Source organism: Sceloporus occidentalis, unplaced genomic scaffold (assembly GCF_023333645.1).
Source record: "Sceloporus occidentalis isolate IW3139 unplaced genomic scaffold, rSceOcc1.0.p SCAF_3, whole genome shotgun sequence".
Classification (NCBI taxonomy): Eukaryota; Metazoa; Chordata; class Lepidosauria; order Squamata; family Phrynosomatidae; genus Sceloporus; species Sceloporus occidentalis.
The window spans coordinates 66,675,902-66,699,493 of record NW_028316983.1 but is presented as its reverse complement, the minus strand read 5'-3'; the positions used below and the strand labels follow the sequence as shown (position 1 = coordinate 66,699,493).

At 40.2% G+C, this 23,592-nt stretch overlaps 1 protein-coding gene across 2 annotated transcripts in view; it reads right to left on the bottom strand.

The window, feature by feature from the left end:
• CACNA1S (calcium voltage-gated channel subunit alpha1 S) overlaps nt 1–23,237 on the bottom strand; it is a 95,323-nt gene extending 72,086 nt beyond the window's left edge. For both annotated transcript variants that reach the window (XM_089514825.1, XM_089514827.1), the window contains exons 1-2: nt 22,922–23,237; nt 10,863–10,968 (exon numbers count right to left, since the gene is read on the bottom strand). In XM_089514825.1, the coding sequence (XP_089370951.1) occupies nt 10,863–10,968; nt 22,922–23,085 (270 nt within the window). In that variant the 5' untranslated portion in view covers nt 23,086–23,237. The remainder of the gene's footprint in view (nt 1–10,862; nt 10,969–22,921) is intronic.
• Between the last annotated feature and the right edge of the window lie 355 nt (nt 23,238–23,592).

Genomic DNA, 23,592 nt, shown 5'->3' with positions numbered 1-23,592 from the left:
AATGTTTGTGGTTTTTTAAAAAATGTTTTAACTTTGTGCTAGGATGAAGGCAGTGTCAATGCCAATCAGGCCTCCAAGGGGAGGATATTCTACAGCAGTGGTGTTAAAGCAGAGAAGCCTCCCTCTCATGCACACAGCTTCCCCTGATAAATACAGAGCAGAGATCCTGCAGCAAACCTCTGTTCATAGTCATATCTGCGGAAAGGTATTCTTCCAAATGTTGAAGTTCCAAGCCATTGGGGCTTCAAACGTTATTATTGGTGCCTTGCATTCAAACTGAAAATATACTGATAGGTAGTACAATTCCTTTATAACTATGTCATGTGGTTTCTAAAAGAAGTTCAACAATCCAGCTATTAGCTGTAGCTTTTGAAATATCCAAGGGCACCATGTAAAACACATTTCAGTAATCAAAGGCCTGAAACACATGGGCCAAAAGAAGTGGCTTCCAGCCACTTTGGGGTATAGTGTTTCAATGACGCATGCCCCCAACGTGGCCCAAAGCCATTCTGACCCCACGCTCCGGTCCTTGGGATCGGAGCAAAAAGAGGTCAGTTTAAAACCTACTCCTGGCAGTATGGCTTGGGTCTGGTGATGGTTACCTGTTTTCAGAGCAGGTCACTGGTTTTTTTGTTTTGTTTTGTTTTTTTTAAGATGACAACTCTTAGAATCCCCCAGCCAGCATGAGCAGTGGCTGGGATAGTGTGAGTGATGTTGTTGGGTAAAGTATTTTTAATAAACTCTGCTCAGACCATTCTAGTAGTTTCCATGGCAGTGGGATAGTGAGTTTATTAAGAGCTGTCCAAGGTACTGAACCTGTTTGAGGGCTAGGGTTTACTACTTTAGGTATCTCACTTAAAGTTCAAAGTAAAGCAGTAAAGATTTATCTTCTTTTATATGAAAGCTATGAACCACCATTGCCCATTCATTTCCACTAGTGTGACCATTTGGAGATGGATTTCTGATCTGAAGCTTTACTCAACCACAACTATTTATGACTGATTGAACTGTGACTAATGCTCCCTATGATTTGTTTGAGACAAGTCAAATTCAAACCATGTTTTTTTGAATCTGGGACTTTAATATAAACCACAGTGAAGATTAAACACTATTTAAGGTTCAGAAGAACCTAAACCATTGAGGCAAACATTTCCAAACCCTTCCCTGTAGCCATGCTGAATGAAGAGACAGGAGAGTGAAGCAAGCAAGCCCAAATTGTGGTTGGATTTATTCATGCCAATCTAAATTATAGTCAAGTGTGATGTCTGCATGCAACCAGAGAATCTTGTTTAGTTAATGCAGATCATACAAAATGATTCCAGTTATATAATCAACCATATGATAATAGTTTTAGACACACACACAGAGAGTAACAAATTAATATACAACTACATGTTCATAGCATGCTGGTAGAATGTATAAATCTCATCAGCAATAACACCATGATTATGTAACTACCTTAAGTTACAGCTGAATAGGAGAAACTATCCATAGTTAATCTACCAGGACAAGGCGTCTTGTTATGAGTAGTGAATATTACAGATGAAATTCAACTAATTATCCAGGGTATTGGGTTTAGACTTTTAGCTAACCTACCTAGATACATACTCTAAAGCAGAGGTTCTCAAACTATGGTCTGTGAGCAATATTCAAGGGATCTGCATAATTTTTTTTAAAAAAATAGACATTCAATTCCCAGTGGTACCAGAATTGTGCCTTTTGAACACGACATACATACTTGATGATACAACACAAAGGAAATATTGGAGAAAATCCAGTCCAACCCCTGCCATGCAGGAACTCTCAATCAAAGCATCCCCAACAGATGGCCATCCAGCCTCTGTTTAAAGACCTGAGTAAACGAACAATGTTGTTGAGAGATAAGACATTAGATAGATATAAAGAAGAATGGAAAAAACTAATGCGGTTCTGGGGAAAAAGCTGGGGGTTCATTTTCTGTTTTCTGTTTTGATAATTAACCTTATATTAGAATAAGATGTTTAATCTACCTTTGCTCTCTGAAACTCAGTAATATATATTACAGTGTATCAAAGTTAATATTATGGCATATTAGTTTATAGATTTGTTCATGGGTGTGATTATCTTCTCTCCCACAAATAAGTAGTTACTTAAAAGATGTTCTCTGACTATTAAAAAGAAAAAAACCCTGAAAAATCAAATGAATATGCATAGATAAAATAATACATATAGACAAAATCATAGATAAAATATTTATTGAAATACATTTATTCAAATAATGATTGACACATTGATATATAGAACTGTATCGCACCACGGGCTCCAGGCAGAGATGAGAACAGAACGGAAGGGGCCATGAACAAGTGTGGAACGAGTGGGGGATGCATTTTACTGCACACTAAGTCCCTCACTCGTTCCGTTCCCCACCTGTTCCAGAGGGGGCAATTTTTGAGAACTGTTCAAAACAGTTCACAAAAATCTCCTCCTCTGGGGACGGATTGGGAACAGAAGGGAAGGGAACAAGTGAGGTACTTCCTTGTGTGCAGTAAAATGCACCCCCCCCCCACTCGTTCCGTTCCCTTCCAGGCTCCTTTTGTCCCGTTCTCATCCCTGACTGTGCGATAAAGTTCATAGTTCAAATGGATACATCTTTGTGAAACTCAGTTGCCACATGTATTAATCACAAGAAATACTATATAAGAATGCTGGTTACAAATAGTGACAAAAGGTAAATGGGAAGGAGAAGAAAAATTCACTAATATCTGACACTGAGTTGGAAGGAAGTCAGCAAAGATTTACTCTAATACAGAACACAGTTAACAAACAAATCGACTGCTGTATAGTGTAAATATTAAGTCCTTATTAATATTATTATTTCTTATATTGTATTTTGTGCCTAGATTTGTGATGTAAACTGTGTTGCTATTACTTGGTATCACTCCTTTTTTAAATATTTCTTTATTGGATTTTAATCTATTATATTAATTAAAAAATTTTTAAAAAAATCCAGACCAGTCAGAAATAGCTGTTCTAGGTCAGGCACTTTACTGTCTGTTTTGCCCCTCACAATGACTGGAGAAACTGTTGTGACCTGAGCTGCATCTTGAGGAAGGAATTTCAAAAAACATAATCACAAACAATCGGATGGAAGATGAAAAATGGGAAAATCTGAAAAAGCCAATGTGGCTGCACAGCATATTCAAGGAGAAAGTGAAAGGATAAAAAGATATATATATAGAATGGAGAGAGCCAGTGTGGCATAGTGGTTTGAGTGCAGGATTGGGACTCTGGAAAATGGGGTTCAATGCCTCACTTGGCTAGAGAAACCCACAACACCAGGAAACCCATGGTAGGTTGCCATAAGTTGGAAATGACTTAAAGACACACAACAACAACAAATATAGAATGGATGAGCCAGTGTGGTGTATTGGTTTGAATATTGCTGCAGACTCTGGAGACCAGGGTTCAAATCCTTGCTCTATATACTACTCTCAGCCTTAGAAATCCATTGAGTGACCTTGGCCAAGTCACACTCTTTCAGCCTCAGGGCAAGGCAATGGTAAACCTCCTCAGAACAAATCTTGCCAAGAAAATCCTATGATTTTCGGTTTACAGTAAGTCAGAAACAACTTGAAGACACACAGCAGCAGCAACGACAACAACAACAATGACAACAACAACATACAGAATGGAAGGAAGGGCAAATCACCAAGGAAGAGTACATATGTGTAACCCAGACTTGCAGGGATAGTATAAGGAAAGCTAAAACCCACAATGCACTGAGACTGGCTCAACAAGCAAGGAGCAATAAAATGGGAGCGGGGGGAGGGATATTTGAGGTAAGAGAATGACCAGGTAGACAGTGGGCACACTGTTCAATAAGGATGATAAAATGTTAACAGACCAAAATGAAAAGGCAGAACTGTTCAATATGTAGTTTGCTTCAGTTTCTCCCCCCCCCCAAAAAAAAAAAAAAAAAAAAAAAAAAAAAACCAGAATGGTATGCTTCCATGAAGTAGCAGAGACCTTTGCAAGGGACCTGGATTGCAAATCAAGATTGATAGAATTAGGAATTACCTAGCCAACCTAAATGAGTTCAGATCTGCAGGGCCAGATGAACTGCAAACCAAAGTACTGAAGGAACATGCAAATATACTCTCTGAACCACTTGTCATCATTTTTGAGAAATCATGGAGAACAGGTGAGGGGCCAAAGGATTGGAGAAGAGCAAACATTGTCCCTTTTCTTAAAAAAAAAAAGACAAAAGACAAAAGAAGAGGGGAAAAACAGATCCAGGAAACTATGGCCCAATCAGCCTGACCTCAATACCAGAAAAAAAACATTAGCATGGGTTTATCAAGAACAAATTCTGTCAAACTAATTGTATATCTTTTTAAAAAATCTGTCAGTTTAGTAGATTATGGGAATGCTGTGGATGTTACATTTATTTGAATTTCAGCAAAACATTTGATAAAGTCTCCCATAATTTATTGATTAGCAAACGGATGAAATGTGGAATAGATGGGGAACACTGTCAGATGGCTCCATCACTGGTTGGAAAACTGTGCTCAAAGAGTTACAGTCAATGATTGCACTTCAAATTGGTATGAGGTCTTGGGTGGTCTGCCTCAAGGTTTTATCCTATAATAATAATTTAATAATTTGTTTTATTTATATACCGCTATTCCAAAGATCATAGCGGTGAACAGCAAGTAAGCAAATTAGCAAGTAAGCTAATTTGCCCCCAACAGTCTGGGTACTATTTTAGCGACCTCGGAAGGATGCAAGCCTGAGTCGAGCTTGGGCCCTTTGCTGGTCTTGAACTCGCAACCTTGTGGTTTCGAGTGAATGGCTGCAGTACAGGCATTTAACCACTGCGCCACCAGGGCTCCTATGGCCATTATTCGTCAACATTTTTATCAATTACTTAGATGATAAGGTAGAGGGAATCCTTTTTGAGTTTGCAGATAACACAAAACTGGGAGAGGTGGCTAGCACATTGCAGGATAGGCATAGAATTCAGAAGGACCTAAGACTATATCACACCAGCCTCATAACGTGCCACAATCCTGTTAGTCTAGCAAATGCAAATATATTGGGTTGGAGACGATCACATCACACAGCTCTTCAAAAGTGCAGTAGTGCTGCTTCTGTCCCAGCTTCTGCCTTCCTCATGCCAGAGTCCATAGTCCCACTTCCATGCTCTTCCCAGTATGCCTTTCAGTCTGCATTTGTTTGTTTGTTTGTTTTTAGCACAATTGTGCAAGCATGGCAATCCATTAGATTTAAAAAAGAAAGAAAAGAGAAACGAGACAAATTCAATAGAGACAAACACAAAAGTCTGCATTTGGGTCATGGGAACCAAATGGACAGGTACGGCACAGGTCATGGCTCAGCAGTGTTACATGTGAAGAAGACCTTGGGATTGTTGTTGAACATGAACCAGCAGTGTGATGCTACAGGAAAGAAGGTGAATGCTATTTTAGTTTGCATTCATAGAACAATGGTTTCCAAATTGAGGAAAGTAATGGTCCCACTGTGTTCTGTGCCAGAGTGCTGTGTACAGTTCTGGGCACCTCATTTTGAGAGGGATATGGACAGGTTGGAGCAATGGCAGCATTGAAATGTTTGCGAACATTGAAATATGAGTTTATATATGTGCTCTGACTTCAACAACAAATATATGCCCACAGATTGGTTACTAAGGAGATTATCACGCAGGGTAAGGAGTGATCACTCCCATCCTTACCCCGTCCTTATTGCGTCCATGCTTATCACGTCCTTCTTTCAGTGGCACCCATCATTGTATTAACAGGAGTTTCTGTTAATACAAAGTGACGGGGCCATGTCATTTCAGTGATGGGAGGACAGGATAAGTGTGGTGTAATCTGATAATGTTATCGCAATCACGCAATAGGAACAACTGAAGGATGGGATAAGGACAAATGTCATCTGAAAATCTTCCACAATCAAACCAAAAAGACAGGGTAAGAACGGGAATATTCCATCCTTTACCCTGTGTGATAATCTCCTAAATCACAACACTTCTCAGTTTTGTATTGACATGTAGAGCAACTTTCTGCAGCCTGGTACCCTCCAGCTGTTATAGGGGTCTCTACTGCCTTTTGAGTGAAGTGTCCCTGCATCACCACAATACAGTTGGCCCTCCACGTTTGTGGATTTGACTTTTGTGGATTTGATTATTTGCAGATTTAATCAATATGTTATCTCTAGAAATCTCTAGGTCCTCCTGCACAACTCTGCCAGACGTTGCCCATAGACCTGTGCTAGAGAACCTAGACGTTCCTAGAGAAAACTTTTCTTTAGACATTTGTAGGTCCTCCAGCATGATTTTATGACCAACTCCTAACAGATGTCGACCACAGAGTTGCACTGAAGGACCTGGAGATTCCTAGAGAGGTGTTTTGTCAGGTTAAAAAAATAGTTTTTTTTTATTTGCGTTTTTTCCACATTCATGGGGGTCCTTCACTCCTAAGCTCAGCGCATGTGGAGGGACCACTGTAGTGAATTTGAGGTATGGGAGATGTCATCTAGCAAGAGGAAAGAGAAAAGAAAATTTGTTTTTCTTTTCTTTTAAGACACTGACTAGACTTAAGACTAGTCTATTCTCAGTCGCTTAGTGCCACAGCTGATCTGACTGTCAGCACGGCTGGCTAACATTGGCAGTCATAGCTTAGAATAGTTACTATGGTTGTACTTTTCTCATCAGAGGCTGCTATTGCCTGCTTCTCATTCACAGCTGCAACTGTCCATCACTGTTAATTCCCTGTAGAAGTTCCAGTGCCCCTTCTCTGCCAGGCTTTACATGTTTCAGTATGAAGCTGATTAAGGTTAGCACTGTTTATCTTTATTTCAGTTACATGGGACAGAGAAGCCAGTTCCTGTATGGGGGGAATCCATCAGTTACTGTTTTTGAAAAGCTATGGGGCATGACAGCAAGATTTGGCTACAACTAGGGGGCAAGTCTCAAACTTGTGAGTTTTCTTAAAGGCTTCTTCCCATCCTCTGGTGGTTTGTTCTATTGACATTCCATTCTCCTGATTGGGATGGCTATCTAATAACTAGAACTGCCAAATGTCATCTGCTGCAAGGGTTTTATTTCTATAGACAAGAACCTCAGTAACTCAGTAGGTCTTAATTTGGCTATCCTCATTGAGTTACTGTGATGATAGTCAACATGCATTCTGTGCTGAATCCACACCTGCAAAATAATTTGTCCTCTGTGTATCCAGCCCTGGTTTGATCCTATTATCATCACACTCTCTTGTTTTAATCCAAACTCAACTTGTTTTATTCTTCCACTCTGCTTCTCTTTCTCTTCTTCATGTTTGCATGTTTTCCATGATAATTGTCTCCATCATTGAAGTCAAAAGGGCAGAAGAGTTAAGCTAGGTGTGTAACAGGTAGACCTTGCTCTGTATCACATTTCTCTTTTGGGACTATTTTTCACCTTATGAAGAATTCAGCATTTACACAATCTATAACTACAAAGAAATTCTCAGAATTTCTTGCTATACTTGGCTGAGTTGCCCTATTTACATTTACATTTCTCCTTGTTGAAATTCATTTTGTTAGTTTTGGCCCAACTCTCTAAACTGTTAAGTCATTTTGAATTCTGATCCTGTCCTCTTGGGATAATGACCATAGAGGACCTAAATTCAATCTTGACAATGAAGAAATTGAAGCAGTAAAAGAGTTTGCATACCAGAATGGGAACTGCAGTCAAGAAATCAGAAGACTAGGATTGGGGAGGGCAGCTATGAATAAACTAGAAAAAATCCTATAGAGTAAAGATATACAATTGAGAATGAAAGTTTGAATTGTACAAGCCATTGTATTCCCTATAACCATGTACAGGTGTGAGAGCTTGACAGTGAAGAAAGCAGATAAGAAGAACATCAGTTCTTTGGGGGTTTTTCGGGCTATGTAGCCATATGGCCCGAAAAACCCACAAAAAACTATGGATGCCGGCCATGAAAACCCTCAACTTCACAGAACATCAGTTCATTTGAGATTTGGTGCTGGAGAAGAGTGCTGAGAATACTGTGGAAAGCCAAAAAGACAAACAAGTGGATCCCAGAACTGATCAAGCCTAAAATCTTTCTTGAAGCTAAAATGATTCAGTTGTGACTGTCTACTCCGGCCACATCATGAGAAGGTACAAGTCATTGGAAAAGACAATAATGCTAGGAAAGGTGGAGGGAGGTAGAAAGAGAGGAAGATTGCATGCTAGATGGATGGACTCTATTAAGAAAATCACTGGTATAAATTTGCAGGACTTAAGCAGAGAGTGGAGGATATGGGGGTCTTGGAGGTGTCTCATCCACAGGATTGCCATGAGTCAGGATCGACTCAAGGACAGTTAATAGCAACAACCTCTCGGGTATTTGCTACCCCTCCTAATTTGGTGTCTTCTGCAAATTAACAAATTTGTATGTGTTCCTGGACATTACTTCTCAAACAGAAAATTTGGTTCCAAACATGGAGAGAATAGGGATAGGTTCCTAAACTACAAAAAAGAATAGCCATTCAACATGTTTCAGCAGACCTTTTATTCAAAGCTAACAATATGCACATGTGAAATTAGATAAGCTTTGCTTAAGTAAACAAAAACATTTTGAACTTAGACCACTTGAAATCTTCTTCCAAAATGTATCCAGATATGATTTTCTTTCTTTCACCAACTTCCATTTTTCTTATGATTTCTATTTTCGTGGCCAAACTTAAAGTATATACTCAACTATAAGTCAACCTCATATATCAGTTGAGGGCAGGTTTTGGAGGCAAAGTTATGGATTTTGCCATGACCTGTGGATAGGTCCAGGGTAAAACTTGGAGGCTCCTTCATTGTGTGCGTATGTGTGTGTGTGTGTGCGTGTGCGCGTGCATCAAAAGAGACTCTAATTGAGGCATTTTGTTTCATTCTTCACTCCCCAGACAGACAGCTTTTGGGTGGTGTTGTGGCTCAGTTCCAGCTCTCTTCCGAAGTGATTGCACTTCCAATGATGTGGTTTCATGTCATAAACTGACCGTTTTATCAGACGCCATTGATTTCTATGGGAGCCCCTTGAGAATTGCTTCAGCAGTGCTTCTGAAGTCACCCCTCATTTTGGTAAAAACAGGAAAAAAGTGACTCCAGAGAATTCGCTTCAATTGCACTGCGATTTGGTCTGGTGTGGAAAAGCACTCCGATGCCACCCCCCTTGGCCCCTGCATCCTGCTCCGTCATTCCCTTCCTCCTCCTCTCTGCCAACCAGCCGATCCCATCATCTCCCGCGTCCTCTGCATCCTCCTAGACCCCGATCTGCTCCCCTCCTTCAGCCTGCCACCAATCTCATCATCCCCTGCCTTCTCCTAGACCGTGATCTGCTCCCCTCCTTCAGCCTTCCACCAATCCCATCATCCGCTGACTGCTCCTGCATCCCGATCCTGACCCCAGGGACCCCCAGTGAGCTAACCCATCATCCCCTGCCTTCTCCTGCATCCCGATCCTGGCCCCAGGGACCCCCAGTGACCTATCCCATCATCCCCTGATTGCTCCTGCATCCCAATCCTGGCCCCAGGGACCCCCAGCGACCTATCCCATCATCCCCTGACTGTTCCTAGACCCCGATCTGCTCCTCTCCTTCAACCTGCCACTGATCCCATCATCCCCTGCCTCCTCCTTCACCTCAATGAAGGATGACAGCTAAGGAGGGGGCAGGGAAGGAGGACAGCGTCCAGAGCCCCACTGAGCATGTGCAAGGCGGGCAATTCGAATCGTTGACCCCTCAAAGTATGCTCTGGTGTGGTAATACAATGTGCACTCACTCCCCTTTGCTTGAGTCCGCATCACGTGACTTGCTTGGAATCAAACTGACTTAGCTTGCCCCTCACTTCAGAAGGACAACAGAAAGGCAACCAGGTGTGGAAAAACATGACGTTTTAACCTCAATCCAAATTGCTAAAGAGGAGTGACTCTGGATCTGGTGTAAAAAAAATCACGCTTTGCATTGCTAGAACAGGAGTGACTGCGGATCTGAGCTATAACCCCCCCCCCCCCAATGTGTGATAAGGTCCAGACTCTTTCTGCTTGGTGCAAGAGAGAAATCAACTGCTCTCCTGACTGCATGGGAAAATCTGAAAGAGCTGCTATCACATAACCATACTGAGCTGTAAATAAATTGACGTAGCATTTTGGGGGGTCAATTTTTGTGCATACATTTATCAACTTATAGAAGAGTATATATGATATAGATTTATGCTTCTTTCATATGTTGGATGTTTGAAAGTTGCTATTTTCCTTGCTTCTTGTAGGCAAACACACACAGCTACAGCAGGATCACCTAAAGTAGAATCCTGCTCTTTTCCAGCTCAAGCTTTATTGCATTGTTTACTGCAGACACACTGCTGAAACCCAGTACTAAAAGTCTAGGCTTTTACACCAATCCTCCAACATCCTCCCAATGGCAATGCTGATACAAACAAACAAACAAACAACCAGCTAAAGAAGGGATTGCATGAGCCAGAAAATGCTTTGTAAAAAGGTCTTCTTTGTCAGAGGCACTACTAACAGGTGTTCTTATAAGGTTTATCTGTGCACAATAAGTAATTCAGGTTATGCTAGCTTGATGTTAGAGGTTTTGCATGCCTCAATCAGCATAGCCAATGGCCTAGGTGTAATCCAGTAATTTCTGAAGGGCCAGAGGTTCCAAACTTCTGCATTAGGGACTGGGTCCAGTCTTTGTACTGTTGTTGTTGTTGTTGATTAGAGTCTTCCAACAATTATTATAAAATTTGGTTACAGCATTAGTCCTTGTAAGTGTTGAAAATGAGGAAGATAATTTGGCAAGCATGCGAGTGGGAAGAGAAAAATTTCTTACCAGTCTAGTATTCATTTTGTTGTTATCATCTTCGGGCATGGGCAGGTAGATAGCCAATGCCACACAATTGGCAAAGATAGTTAGCAGGATAATAGTTTCAAAAGGTCTGAGAGTGTTTATTAAAGAAAAGCTTATTGAATCATAATATTTGTGTCATCAGCCTGAGAATAGGTAGAAACCATTAAAAGGACATGTTAGTAACAAATATTACTTAATGAGGACTGTGTAACAACCAATCTTACTCTAGAAGATAATGAGAGAAGACATTAAAATCTGCCCACATTTAGAAAAGTGTTTTAACATCTTAGAGTTCTTTTATGCTTTTAATGCATATTATAAGCATGAACATCTATCAGTAAATTACTTGGCCTTGCAATTAATCTCTAAATGTTGACTGTAGGGTGTGCTTTTTTTTACTTCTTCTTCAGCTTCTTGAAAACAAAACATATTACAGCTAGTGCTTTGACTAAATGTATGCAATTTTCTATATGAAATATTTGCATTGAATTGCAGTTTCAAGTTCTTTCAAATGCAATCCTAAATGGATGCTATAACAAAATGTCATTTTAAATACATTGTAGAATCATAGGAGTTTAGTACACTACCAAAAAAGATGGGAGCATAGCAGTATGCTTCCGTCAATATCAAGCAATAACATCAAGATTTTCACACAATGCCTGATTATCCCATGAATAAAGCAGCATTATAGCAGTGCTGATTATTCACAGTAAAATTCTGTGTATAATAAGCAGCATTAGAATGCCTCTTTATTCATGCGATAATTGTACAATAATCGCAATGTCATGCATGCAATGTTGTGTGGAAATCTTGACGTTATTGCATGATATTAGAATAATAGAATCATAGAGTTGGAAGAGACCACAAGGGCCCTCCAGTCCAGCCCCCTGCCATGCAGGAACTCTCAATCAAAGCATACCCGACAGATGCCATCCAGCCACTGCTTAAAGACCTCCAAGGAAGGAGACTCCACTACACTCAGAGGGAGTGTGTTCCACTGTCAAACAGCCCTTACTGTCAGATATTGACAGGAGCATATTGCTATGCTCCCATCTTTTTTAGTAGTGTAATAAAGTGCATAGAGTTGGAAGAGGCCCCAAGGGCTATCAAATACAACCCTATGCCATTCAGGAATACACAATCAAAGCACTCTTGACAGATGGTCAATTGGCCATTCACACTCTGAGGCAGCATATTCCACTGACAAACAGCTCTTACTGTCAGGAAGTTCATCTTAATGTTTAGGCAGAATTGCTTTTCCTGTAGCTTGAATCCATTGCTCCAGGTCCTAGTTTTTGGAGCAGCAGAAAACAAGCTTGCTCCATCCTCAATACGACATCCCTTCAAATATTTAAACATGGCTGTCATATAACCTCTTAACCTTCTCTTCTCCAGGCTAAACATACCTAGCTCCATAAGCTGCTGTTCATAGGGCATGGCTTCCAGACTTTTCATTGTTTTGGCTGCCCTCCTCTAGACATGTTCCAACTTGTCAGTATCCTTCCTGAACTATGGTGCCCAGAACTGGATACATTATTCCAGGTGAGGTCTGACCAAAGCAGAATAGAGTGGTACTATTACTTCCTTGAATTTAGACACTATACTCCTATTTATGCAGCCTAGAATTGCATTATGATGGGAATCCTCTTGGCAACATACACATATGTAGTCTGAGATTTCATAAGATCACATACAGTTTAAGAGCTGCCCAGAGAAAATGCTGCTACGGTCTCTGGGTCACTTGACCTAGGACTTGCCATGTTGCTGCAATAGTCACCCACAACATCCATTTCATTATTAATAGAAAGCAGAAAAGATCAGAGAGGTGTCTGGCTATGTTCCCACAGCCAGTGCAACTGAAGACATCTTCCACCAAGATCCAGTGTATTTGTTCTGTACTTTGGGTGGCAGAAAAAACTCACTGAGGCTGCATCCACACAGCAGAAATAATCCAGTTTGACACCACTTTAAATGCCATAGCTCAATGCTATGGAATTCTGGGAACTGTAGTTTTGTGAGACATTTAGCCTTCTCTGGTGCCACAACAAAGGTGCTCAACAGACTGCCCCTTTCCTTGCCAGATCAGGTCTGCAGCAACCACACACCATGGTCCCAATCTGGTGCAAAAAGAAGCCACAAAAAGCTGCTCCTTTGCACCGTGGAAAGCACTCCCTAGCTGCCATGGCGGTGGCTTTTCAACATTCCTTTGGTGCCGCATGTTTAAACATTGCACCCATGGAGTGCCATGACGCCCCCACCATGTGGTTGGACACACAATATGACGCTAACATGTGGGGGTATGGGGGCGGCTGGCATGCATATGTCACACCCCCAAGCCAACTCACGGAGTGTATAACGCTGGTCTGCACAGCCTCAGAGTTCTCAGAATTCCATAGCATTAGCATTGGCAGTTAAATTGGTATCAAACTTGATTATTTCTGTAGTGTGGTTATAGCCTGAATTGAAACTGAAAATAATTGGAAATATTTTGAATAAATGAACTCTTATGGCTCTTTAATGTCTAAAATAATAATAATTAATAATTTTTATTTCTATCTTCCCAATTCTCCCAATGGATCAAGGCAGGATCACAGCTGAGTTAAAATTACACTTACAATATTGCAGCATTAGTTACTGCACAATTAAAACCACAGCTAAAAATATAAAAACATAACAACATAACAACATAAAAGCATAGAAACATAAAAACATAAAACATCAATTAATCATGGGGTCAGCTGCTCTCATTCCATACTAGTGGTCTTCATAGGAGGTCAGGACGGTATGCACGGTGAAAGAGCTCTGTCTTTACCGCCTTCTTGAAAGTTTCCAAGGATGTGACAAGGCGGGTCTCCTCTGGGAGTCCATTCCATAGTCTACGGGCAGCTATACTGAATGCCTTTTGGGAAGTAGAAACATGTTTGGATGCTGGTATCCGCAACAGCTTCTTCCCACTTGTTCTAAGAGTGCGGGGCGGATTGTATAGGGAGATGCGTTCCCGTAAGTAATCTGGACCCAAGCCATGTAGTGCTTTAAAGGTAATAACCAACACCTTGTATTGTGCCCGGAAGCTAATTGGGAGCCAGTGTAGACCTTTCAAGATAGGTGTTATATGGTCAGGTCTCGAAGAGCTAGTGACCAACCTGGCTGCTGCATTTTGCACTAGTTGAAGCTTCCAAACCTGATACAAAGGTAGCTCCTTGTAGAGCGCATTACAGAAATCGAAATGAGAGATTACTAGAGCATGTACTACAGCTTCAAGGTCCTTTCGGTTGAGGTAGGGTCACAGTTGGCATATCAACCGAAGTTGGTACCAAACACTTCTGGCCATCGCATCCACTTGAGATGACAAATGTAGAGACGGGTCCAGAAGTACTCCCAAACTGTGAACTTCGTCCTTCAGGGGAAGTGTGACCCCATCAAGGAGTGGTGGACAAATTTCCCTCCACAGACCTAAGGAACCTATGGTAAGTACCTCCCTTTTCTCTGGATTCTGCTTGAGTTTGTTTTTCCTCATCCAGTCCATTACTGACTCAAGGCAGGGATTCAGAGAGGAGAAGTCAGTCACTGTAGCAGTCGGGGACATAGAGAAACATATTTGGGTGTCATCAGCGTACTGATAATCCCATGCCCTATGTCTCTGGATGATCTCTCCCAGCGGTTTCATGTAAATGTTAAATAGCATGGGGGACAGAATGGCACCTTGAGGGACGCCAGATGTAAGCTCTTTCCTAGAAGAGCAACTGTCCCCCAGCCTCACCATCTGGGACCTGCCCGAGAGGTAGGATTGGAGCCACTGGAGCGCAGTGCCCCCTATACCCAACTCCCTCAGGGGTTCCAGAAGGATACCATGGTCGATGGTATTGAAAGCCGCTGAGATGTCCAAAAGCACTAACGGGGTCACACTTCCCCTGTCTGTGCCCAGACGGAGGTCATCGATTAAGGCGAACATGGCTGCCTCCACTCCATATCCCGCCCTGAAGCCACATCATTTATGCTAATCATGCTCAGTGAATTTCTCTTATCCTTGAATAGTTTGGATATACAATGCCCAGTAAGATACAGTAACAGTAAGATAAAAATCTGAAAACTTATTTTCTCAGTTCTGTCAAAAGCATAACTCATTTGTGTTATGCTATTTTCTGGCTGCAGTGCAGTTTACAAAGTGCCCAGAGAACTGGGGGCATGCAAGGTTGTTTGAGAAGTATACTATGTAATTTGATGCAAAGATCTCTCTCTCTCTCTCTCTCTCACACACACACACACACAAACATATGCATGCAGACACACTTCTCCCTGTTTGTAATAAGAGATTACTTGACCTTCACAATGATTAATGTAATTTTTCTCCACCTCATACACCTAAAAGCATTAAGAACCCTTTCACTTGTTAATTTATCCCAGCTTTAAGCACAATCCATGTAAGTAATATGAAAAGCATAAAAGGTGCTTCAGATCTGTTTATAAAATGTCATGTCACTCTTGATGGTTGAACTGGAACAATAATAAGTTCTTGATCTAAGCTTTTAGGGGCACAATATTTATTTTGGTGGCTATGTGTCCGTGTTCTGGGAGAGTTTATTCTTGACATTTCACCTGCATCATGATAGCAGGTATTTGTTAGGCTCCTTCAAAAATGTTTCTTTTGACATTTTAAAATTGCATTCCTCATGCCATCCACTTGTCCTTTTATTTATATCCTGCATTTCCCTCCAATCTGGGACTCAAAGTAACTTGCAAAATAGATAAAATAACAAGAAAAACAATCTGGTTAAACATTCAAAAAGCTAAGGTTAAAACATATTAAACTAAATTAAAACCATTTAAAGTATTACTTTAAAACACATAATTAAAAGCAGTACAATACCATAAAAACATTTTCTTATAAAATCTATCCATTCCCCAAAGCTTATTGGAATAAAATTCTTCAACTGCCACTAGAAAGAGAACAAAGAAGAAACAATCCTCACTTCCCTTGGAAGGGAGTTTCAGAGTCTGACAGCAGCCACCGAAAAGGCTTTTTACCACATTCCCACCAAACATGCCTGTGAAGATCTCAGCGGCTGATTTGGGAAGATATTCAATTTGCCTGGATCTGAGCCACATAGGGTTTTATAGCTCATAATCATACTATAAGGCACACAACAGCAGCAGCAACAGCAGCAGCAACACAACAACATTTATGGCAGAACATCAGACATATATAATAAAAATGGATGATAAAACACAACACTATAAAATGCTAAAATAGTAAAGGAATATACTAATATACCAAAAGCAAAATTTTTATCAGTCGCTACCCATCTTGGCCAGTTTAGGCACACTCAGCAAATTAATCTGGTGAGTCAAAGAGGAAGGTCTTCAACCTTTTATGAAAGCTGGTAAGATTCTCCTCCAGCCAAAGATGCAAAGGAAGACTGTTTCTTTTCAGAACCTGAAAAGCTCACAGCCTTGATAGAGCCATACACTGTACATTGATGGAATCACCAATAATCCTTTGTCTGTAAGTCTTAAATTTCTAGGTGATACATGCCATGCCAGCCAAGGTGCCAGATACTGGAGAGGTTAAAGTACAGGACCTTAAATACCAGGACCAAAAGCTTGGCCTGAACTGGTAGTCTGTGTAGGGATCTATGAGGAGAAGAGACATGTGAGTATTTGGGGATATTTAAGACAACCCAAACAGCACTGTTCTGGATTAAAATCAGAGGACTAAGAAAGCAGGAAGGCAAATCTGCCAGTAGGCTATTACAATAGTCCAGGCATGAAATAACCAAGGCTTGTAGAAGCAAATGGGCAGTCCCAATGGTCAAAAACCCATGGATTGTATGTATGTTCAAAAGATGAAAGTTACATACTTTGAATTGTTCCCAGAAACAGACTGGTGGAGACCAACATGACCTTGCTCTCAGCCACAGAGGAATGCAATGGCAAACCTCCTCTGAACAAATCCAGCATGTTTGGGAACTGTCAGGTTGAGGAAGGCTGTCCTGAAGAATGGATCTCATCTTACAATCTGTTCAATTAAACTTTGTCACTGATATACACATCTCTTTTTTTTTTCCACAATAACATTTCACCCACTCTTCAAATTCCTTGTTAGAAGTTAATAAGGAGTGCTGTATTTCAATTAGAGGAGGCTAACCGACTGCACATTCAGCACTAAGTCAATAACCTCAAAGATCAGTCAGTGAATCAGGGATGGAAAATCCTTAATCACAAATTTGAAAACCTCTGACCATTTTCTGTACAGCTGAATTACTACATCTACTACATCTTTCCACTCTCAGTGAAGAAATGTGATCTGCTAAGATCAGAGTTTTGCATACAGGAGCCAGATTCCCAAAATATTATTCAGATATCTAACAAGCCCACTATTCTTTGCCTCAAGTTTATTTTAAGTGTATAATTAAAAGAAGTTAAGAATTATTCACTTTTTTCACAAACTTTCCCCTTTAATTTTCTCCTTTGATGTAGGCTCCAGAAAGTTCTCTCTCTGTTCAAATGCCCCTCGTGTCTTTCAAAGAAATCAAGAAGATTAGCCTGCCTGATAACAAAGGCATGTAATGCATTTCCACCAATCCTAATCTTTCAGTTTGTAAGGCAGGAAGCTTTCCTGTTTTACTGAATCTGACAGAAGGAAAGCACCCATCCTGATGATTTCCTACTACAGTCGTCTCTCCATACTGGTGGGCTAGCTATCCATGGACTGGAGCGTATGCAGATGGCCCCAACCTATTATTGCCAATGGTGGCATGTGCATGCTGATGCAGCAATGCAGTCACACACAAACTGCATTTCCATTGACAATAATGGGACTTATTATTGGATGGGGGGAATCCAGAATGGAACTTTCTCCAATACAGAGGACCAACTGTATGTAAACACCCTAAGTTTATCAAAACATGTACAGTATATAATTTCAGTATTAACTGGATAATCTTAACCTATGTTAAGACACATCTAAAAGAATTTTTAAAATCAGTAACTTGATGAATTCATTAACTAGTTATTTCCAAACTCTTTGGAACATTCTGTGTTGCTGCATTAGAAGTACCTCAGTCCAGTCTTTGTTCTGACACTTGGTTTTCAGCAAATAAATGCCTTATTGATTAAACCAGTGTAAATTACAAGCCATGTTGGCATACAAATGTATGCAACAAAATCTAACTTTCTCAAAATGAAAAGCAGTTTTCAGAGTGTGACAGAGTGAGGAGGACAAACAGCTTAATTCTTTATTCACTAGCTATGTTTTTAGCTGAAAACCCACTCCAAGCAAACACACATCTGAAAACATCACAGCAGGAAAGGTTGTATAGGGAGAAATTTGAATCTTAAACAAAAAAATTATCAGGAAAAAGTTAAGTGGACTCTTCCCCTTCGATGCTTTTCCATTTGAAATGTTTTTCTATATTTAAAATATGGTCATGTTTGTACAAATGTTTTTCTAAATAGTGTGGTCCTTATCTCCATGAATGCCATTTGTATATTTGAGAAAGTGTAGGATCATATAAGACGCATGATGTTATGATGTAGCCACATTGTGTGGATAACGGTACCATACATTCAAGAGTGAATAAGCAGATAAACATAAGCCTAATACAACTCAGCCTAATGGATCTTATAGAAACATCATGAGTAAGCTCTGAATGTGGTTAGGTGACCAATCTGTATAAGGATATAGGAAAGGGTTGTGTGATAACTCTTAAGCTAGGAAGGTATTATTATAGGATAAAGTAAAACAAAATAGGTTTTGCAACTTTGTGAGGTTTCCCATTGGCAGACCAGTCACTAATGACAGGCCTCCAAGCTGGGCTATATTGAATTTATCAACCTCCATGTTCCCTGAAGAAGATTCCTAGAATGGGGAAATGGGTACTCAGGCCATGATATTTCTCCAAAATGGACAGAAGCCAAGGCCTAAACCACCCCCACCACCCCCGAAGGTTGTGACAAAACATCCACATAACAAAGACATAACTTGTCATGAGTAACCATATACCACATGTACAGCCACATCAAGTGAAAGAGGAGTGGGAAGCCTGCCAAAGGGAGACTGGCTGCAATCACAACCAGGAGCTCTAATATGCTTCCATGATAAGCTAGAATGAAGACTTCCTCTTCTATCCTCTGCACTGGAGAGCCCCACTTTCAATCAGCCAACCAGCCTTCAGATTGGATGACCATTCCTGGTATCTATAGGAACCTTGTGCTTGGTGCAAGGATTCCAGGGAAGAAAATTGCTGGATGCAGAAAACAACAGTCCTCATCATCCCTGTCCTCCTTCAATCAGAAAAGAATATCAAAGTCAGGAGCCCAGGCTTTAGATAGGATATATAAAATTTTTCTCTACAACCAAAAATGGGGAATAGTTATTGGCTGCTTCCTCTATTTCAGCCACTATTTGAATTCTGAAGAATCAATAGATCATAGGCTAGCATATGCAGCAGCGTATAGGGTGTGTTATAAAGCATTACAGTGGAAGACATCAGGTTTTGAAACCTGTAAATTTTATATTCCATGAGGAACACTGGAATGAGGAGACAATGAATCATCCAAGGATGAGAGAATCACTGGTGTCCCAAAGATCCCTGAAAATCATTGATGACCACATGAAAGAGAAAATGATAACAAAGAAAGGTTGATGCAGAAAGGGGAAGGAAGGAGGAGGAGGTAAGCATTAGAAAGAAGGATCCACTGTATATGCCATTAATGGTCTCTCAGATTACCTCATCTTATTAGGTTCAGTATAACAGAGTACAGGTTAACCTTATGTTCTTTAGTTTAACTGCTTCACAATTGTGATTCATAGGTTGAGTACCATATAACATGGAGTATTGCGAAAAGGGAAAACATACTGTATATTAGTGAAAAGGAAAAGGCGAAATAGCATCTGCCTTAGTTCATCACAGTGAAGTAACCTTTTGCTGGATTAATTGAATGAATCAATTGTAGGATGCAGTGGGCCAAAAAAAGAAGCCATTTCTAATCTTTTTTAAGGCAGTGATGAAATACTGTACTAATATAAATATTTCCAGGCAATCCTGAATTTATAGTTTCCCATTTAGGAGTCATCAGGTTGTATATTTGAGTCCTGCTGGAAATGAGAGATGTACTCTGGTGTTTTTGCAGAACAAAATGCTGTTAAGCCATGCTATTGTTTTTTTAAAAAAAGACTTTTATTTGTCCTGCTGATGTATTTAAAAAAAACCCTTCTTCATGAGCTGATTCTTCTGTTTCTCTTTTTCTCTTGAAGTCAATGCTAGAAACTCTGGCTACAGAAAAAGAGAAACAGAAGAATCAGCTCATGAAGAAAGGTTTTCCTGAAATGCTGGAGTACATCTCCCATTTTCCAGCATTTCATGGTGTTTTCTCCACTTCAACTCTCCCCTATATATTGAAGTCCAACATAATAAAGTATTTCCAGTTGTAATAACCCAGCAGAAAAACTATGAGATGCATTTTAAAAAGTGATGCTGTACCCACCAGATAGATAAAGATAGCAAGTGAGCTCTAACATTAGGAACCAAATTCAGAATGAACCAGTTGCCACTGTGCATAATGAAAAACAGGCGCTATACCCATCAAGAGGGACACTCATTTAGGAAAGGCAATGAAGCAGTGACCAGTGTGGATCAGCAATTCAAATTTGAAAGCAAAGGGCAGCTGCACTAAGAGGAGAAAATAAAGTGGGGTGTATGTGTGTGCAAGTCACATGTATAATGTAACTTGTGAGTGGTTGTATCCATATTTATGAGACACATTCATTGATGTTATAGGCAATTCAGAGCATCTTCTATTTCCACACCTCCTAAAATTCCCATTCCTTTGTAAGAACCTCCAAACTAGTGTTTCATTATCTTGAACATACTTCATACTTCTGCTGCTACTACTAGAACTTCTAACCTATCATTTACTAATATATTATCTCAGCATAATTTTTCTTGACAAATCAATATTACTAACCCAGGACTAGAGACTGTGTGTCAGTTTGTGACAGAGATGATATTTGATTCTTAAATTCCCCAGCTCAGACTGAAGTCTTTTCCAACTTTTTACTACTTGCATTCTAAGGGCACCTATTTAATTCCCTGTCAAATGGATCAAGGGCTACTGTCCTCTAACAGTTAAGAATCCCCACTGCTAGTTTTGGTGGGCTTAAGATCAGCGCTTGGAAATTTACCGTCAAAACTATTCCATCTCTGGGGGGACATGTTAGAGGAAAAACAGGTTTGTTTGAACCTTGTAATCTGTTTACAGACGGTTCTTGGGTTGATCTTGACATTTGGTTTTAATCTTAATCCTTCTATGTATATTTTTAAATAAAAGATTATTTTAAAAAAACCTATTCCTTTCTGTTACTTATTACAATCTTTTAAAAGTGACCTGTTTCTGCTTCTTACGCTGATGATGGAACAAGTTAACTCATTACATTACTTGTTGTTGTCCGTTAATTTGTTGCTTTTGAGGAGGGAAAACATTTATGACTGGTAAAACAGTGGCATAAAACTTGAAAACTTCTTGTCAAAATGCCATTGAAAGTAATTTTTAATAATAGAAACTGTTACACCAACATGTATCTTTTTTTCTTAATTGTTACAATGCTTATAACTACACACTTACTACCCCAAAAAGTAACTAGTTACAGACAATAATGCTGCTTTGCTTCCAAATTCTGCCTGAAACCAATGTATTCCTTCAAGGAGGAGCCTAAGAAATTCCTCAGTCTCCAACTGTGCTGCATGCCTGAGTGATGGCATCACCTGGAATTTGTTTCCTTGATGTTCAAGTTACAAGTGAGCCTAAAGACCAAAGCCTCCTTGCTACTGTACACAGCCCAAACACAATCATTTTATGCTAAACTAGTTGGGAAAAGGGTAACATTTCATTTTCCTTCCTTCAACATTTAAGCAATATTAAACAAACTACTGTGTTCACATTACATTCTGTGGTTTATACAAGAATGATAGCTTCCCTGACTCCACTGATTTGTTTTACACCACTAACTTTAGTACTGAATCATCAGGCTCAGAAAGACTTAAAGACGAAGATCTAGACCAAAGCTTTGACCTTCACCCATCATCAGCCCAGATGTAGTTAAGATTTCAAAGTAGCTCTTTAGAGCTATTAATTCATTTTATAGTATTTCACAAACAGCAAGCAGGAGAGAATAAGAAACTGCATTAGGAAACAGGGCTGCACCAGTCCAGAAATAGCTTCTTTATTTGAAAAATCTGATTACTCCAGCAAGTAAGACAAGTTGCATGCTATCAGGGGAGCATCGTTTTCTGTTGCTGTTGTTTAAAAAGAAAGAAATCCATACAAAACTGATAGCTGATTTGATTTGGAGCAAATTATATCCTGACCTCAAATACAGCAAGTTGTTGAATCTTGAGCCTGAAGCAAAACTAACCTGCACAACCACCACAGAGGAAAAAGTATTAGTCTTTTAGTATAGAGCCTTTGTTTTTAACATGATTTGACCACATTTGTCACAGCCTCAAAATACCTAATAGAGGGAAAGTTGTTTCTAATTTCAATGTATAGTACTTTAATTGAACAGCCAGACAAAATAACCCATACCCTTTCATTCTGTTCTCAGACTTTTTTCAATCCACACTCTTTTTGTATCCATTTGAACAGTAATGGGTCCTAGAATTGTACATTTACAAGTGTTTCTATGAATGACCACAAATGGATACAACTCCTAATACAGTCCAATTCACACTTACAGCAACCTGCCAATTCAGACTGGATCAACACAGTACTTTCCTCTTGAATTCTTTCATCCACCACTTCACTCCTTATGCTTTTCCTATCAGTGACAGAGATAAACGCCAACATCAGTGGCTTTCTAGCATTTCTGGAGAACATCAAAATGTATCCAGAGCTTATCTTTCACAATATAGCTTCACTTTTAACAAATATTTCCCAGCCCTTCCTCTTTGCCGTTCATTCCAGCTATATACATGTGATTGCTGGAGTCCATACCATGTACAAGTCAGCCTAGAGGTACACCCCTGGTTTCCCCCAAAGGATACTTCCATTCCACAATAGCGATGCAGGCCTTGCGCACTGGATTCTCAAGGGTGAGGCAGAACAGAGATCGGGGAGGCCTGGGAGGCAGTTCCAGAGTTGCTTTCTTAGCCTTTTCCTTCTGTTGCTTTTTCTTCAGGCTGTCATCTTGGGCAGAAGTGGGCTCCATGGTCACTTTCCCTCAGTTACCTACTCCAGATAGACTTGTCTTACCCCTCTTCTGCTCTCCTTTGTCCTACAACCACCCCCTTCCCCCGTTCGAGGGTGGCTGAAGCCCCCTCTGGGTCTCTTTTCTGCTGAGCCAAACTTATCAATGCAGCGTTGACTATGGGGCTGGAAATTACACTCTCACAGACACAAATACACCAAGCACCAAGTTTATAATTAGCCACCAGCCTGGCTCCCAGGGCTGTCAGATTTCCTGAGGCAGCAAAAGGAACAGCTGTTCCTTCTTCATACTCGATTCATGGCCATTTTTGAGCTACCAATCCAGGTCAGGGGAAAGGATGTGGGTGGGGAGGTGGGCTTCACATATCAGCACTAGAAAAGGAACATTTTAATTCTCTTTGATTCATGTTTGACAGATTTCTAAAGGAGTAGTGGCTGCCTATATCATCAAGATGGAAGGCTCTTCAGAGTTAGCAGTGTGTATATTACCTACCTTGGTGGGCTTGAA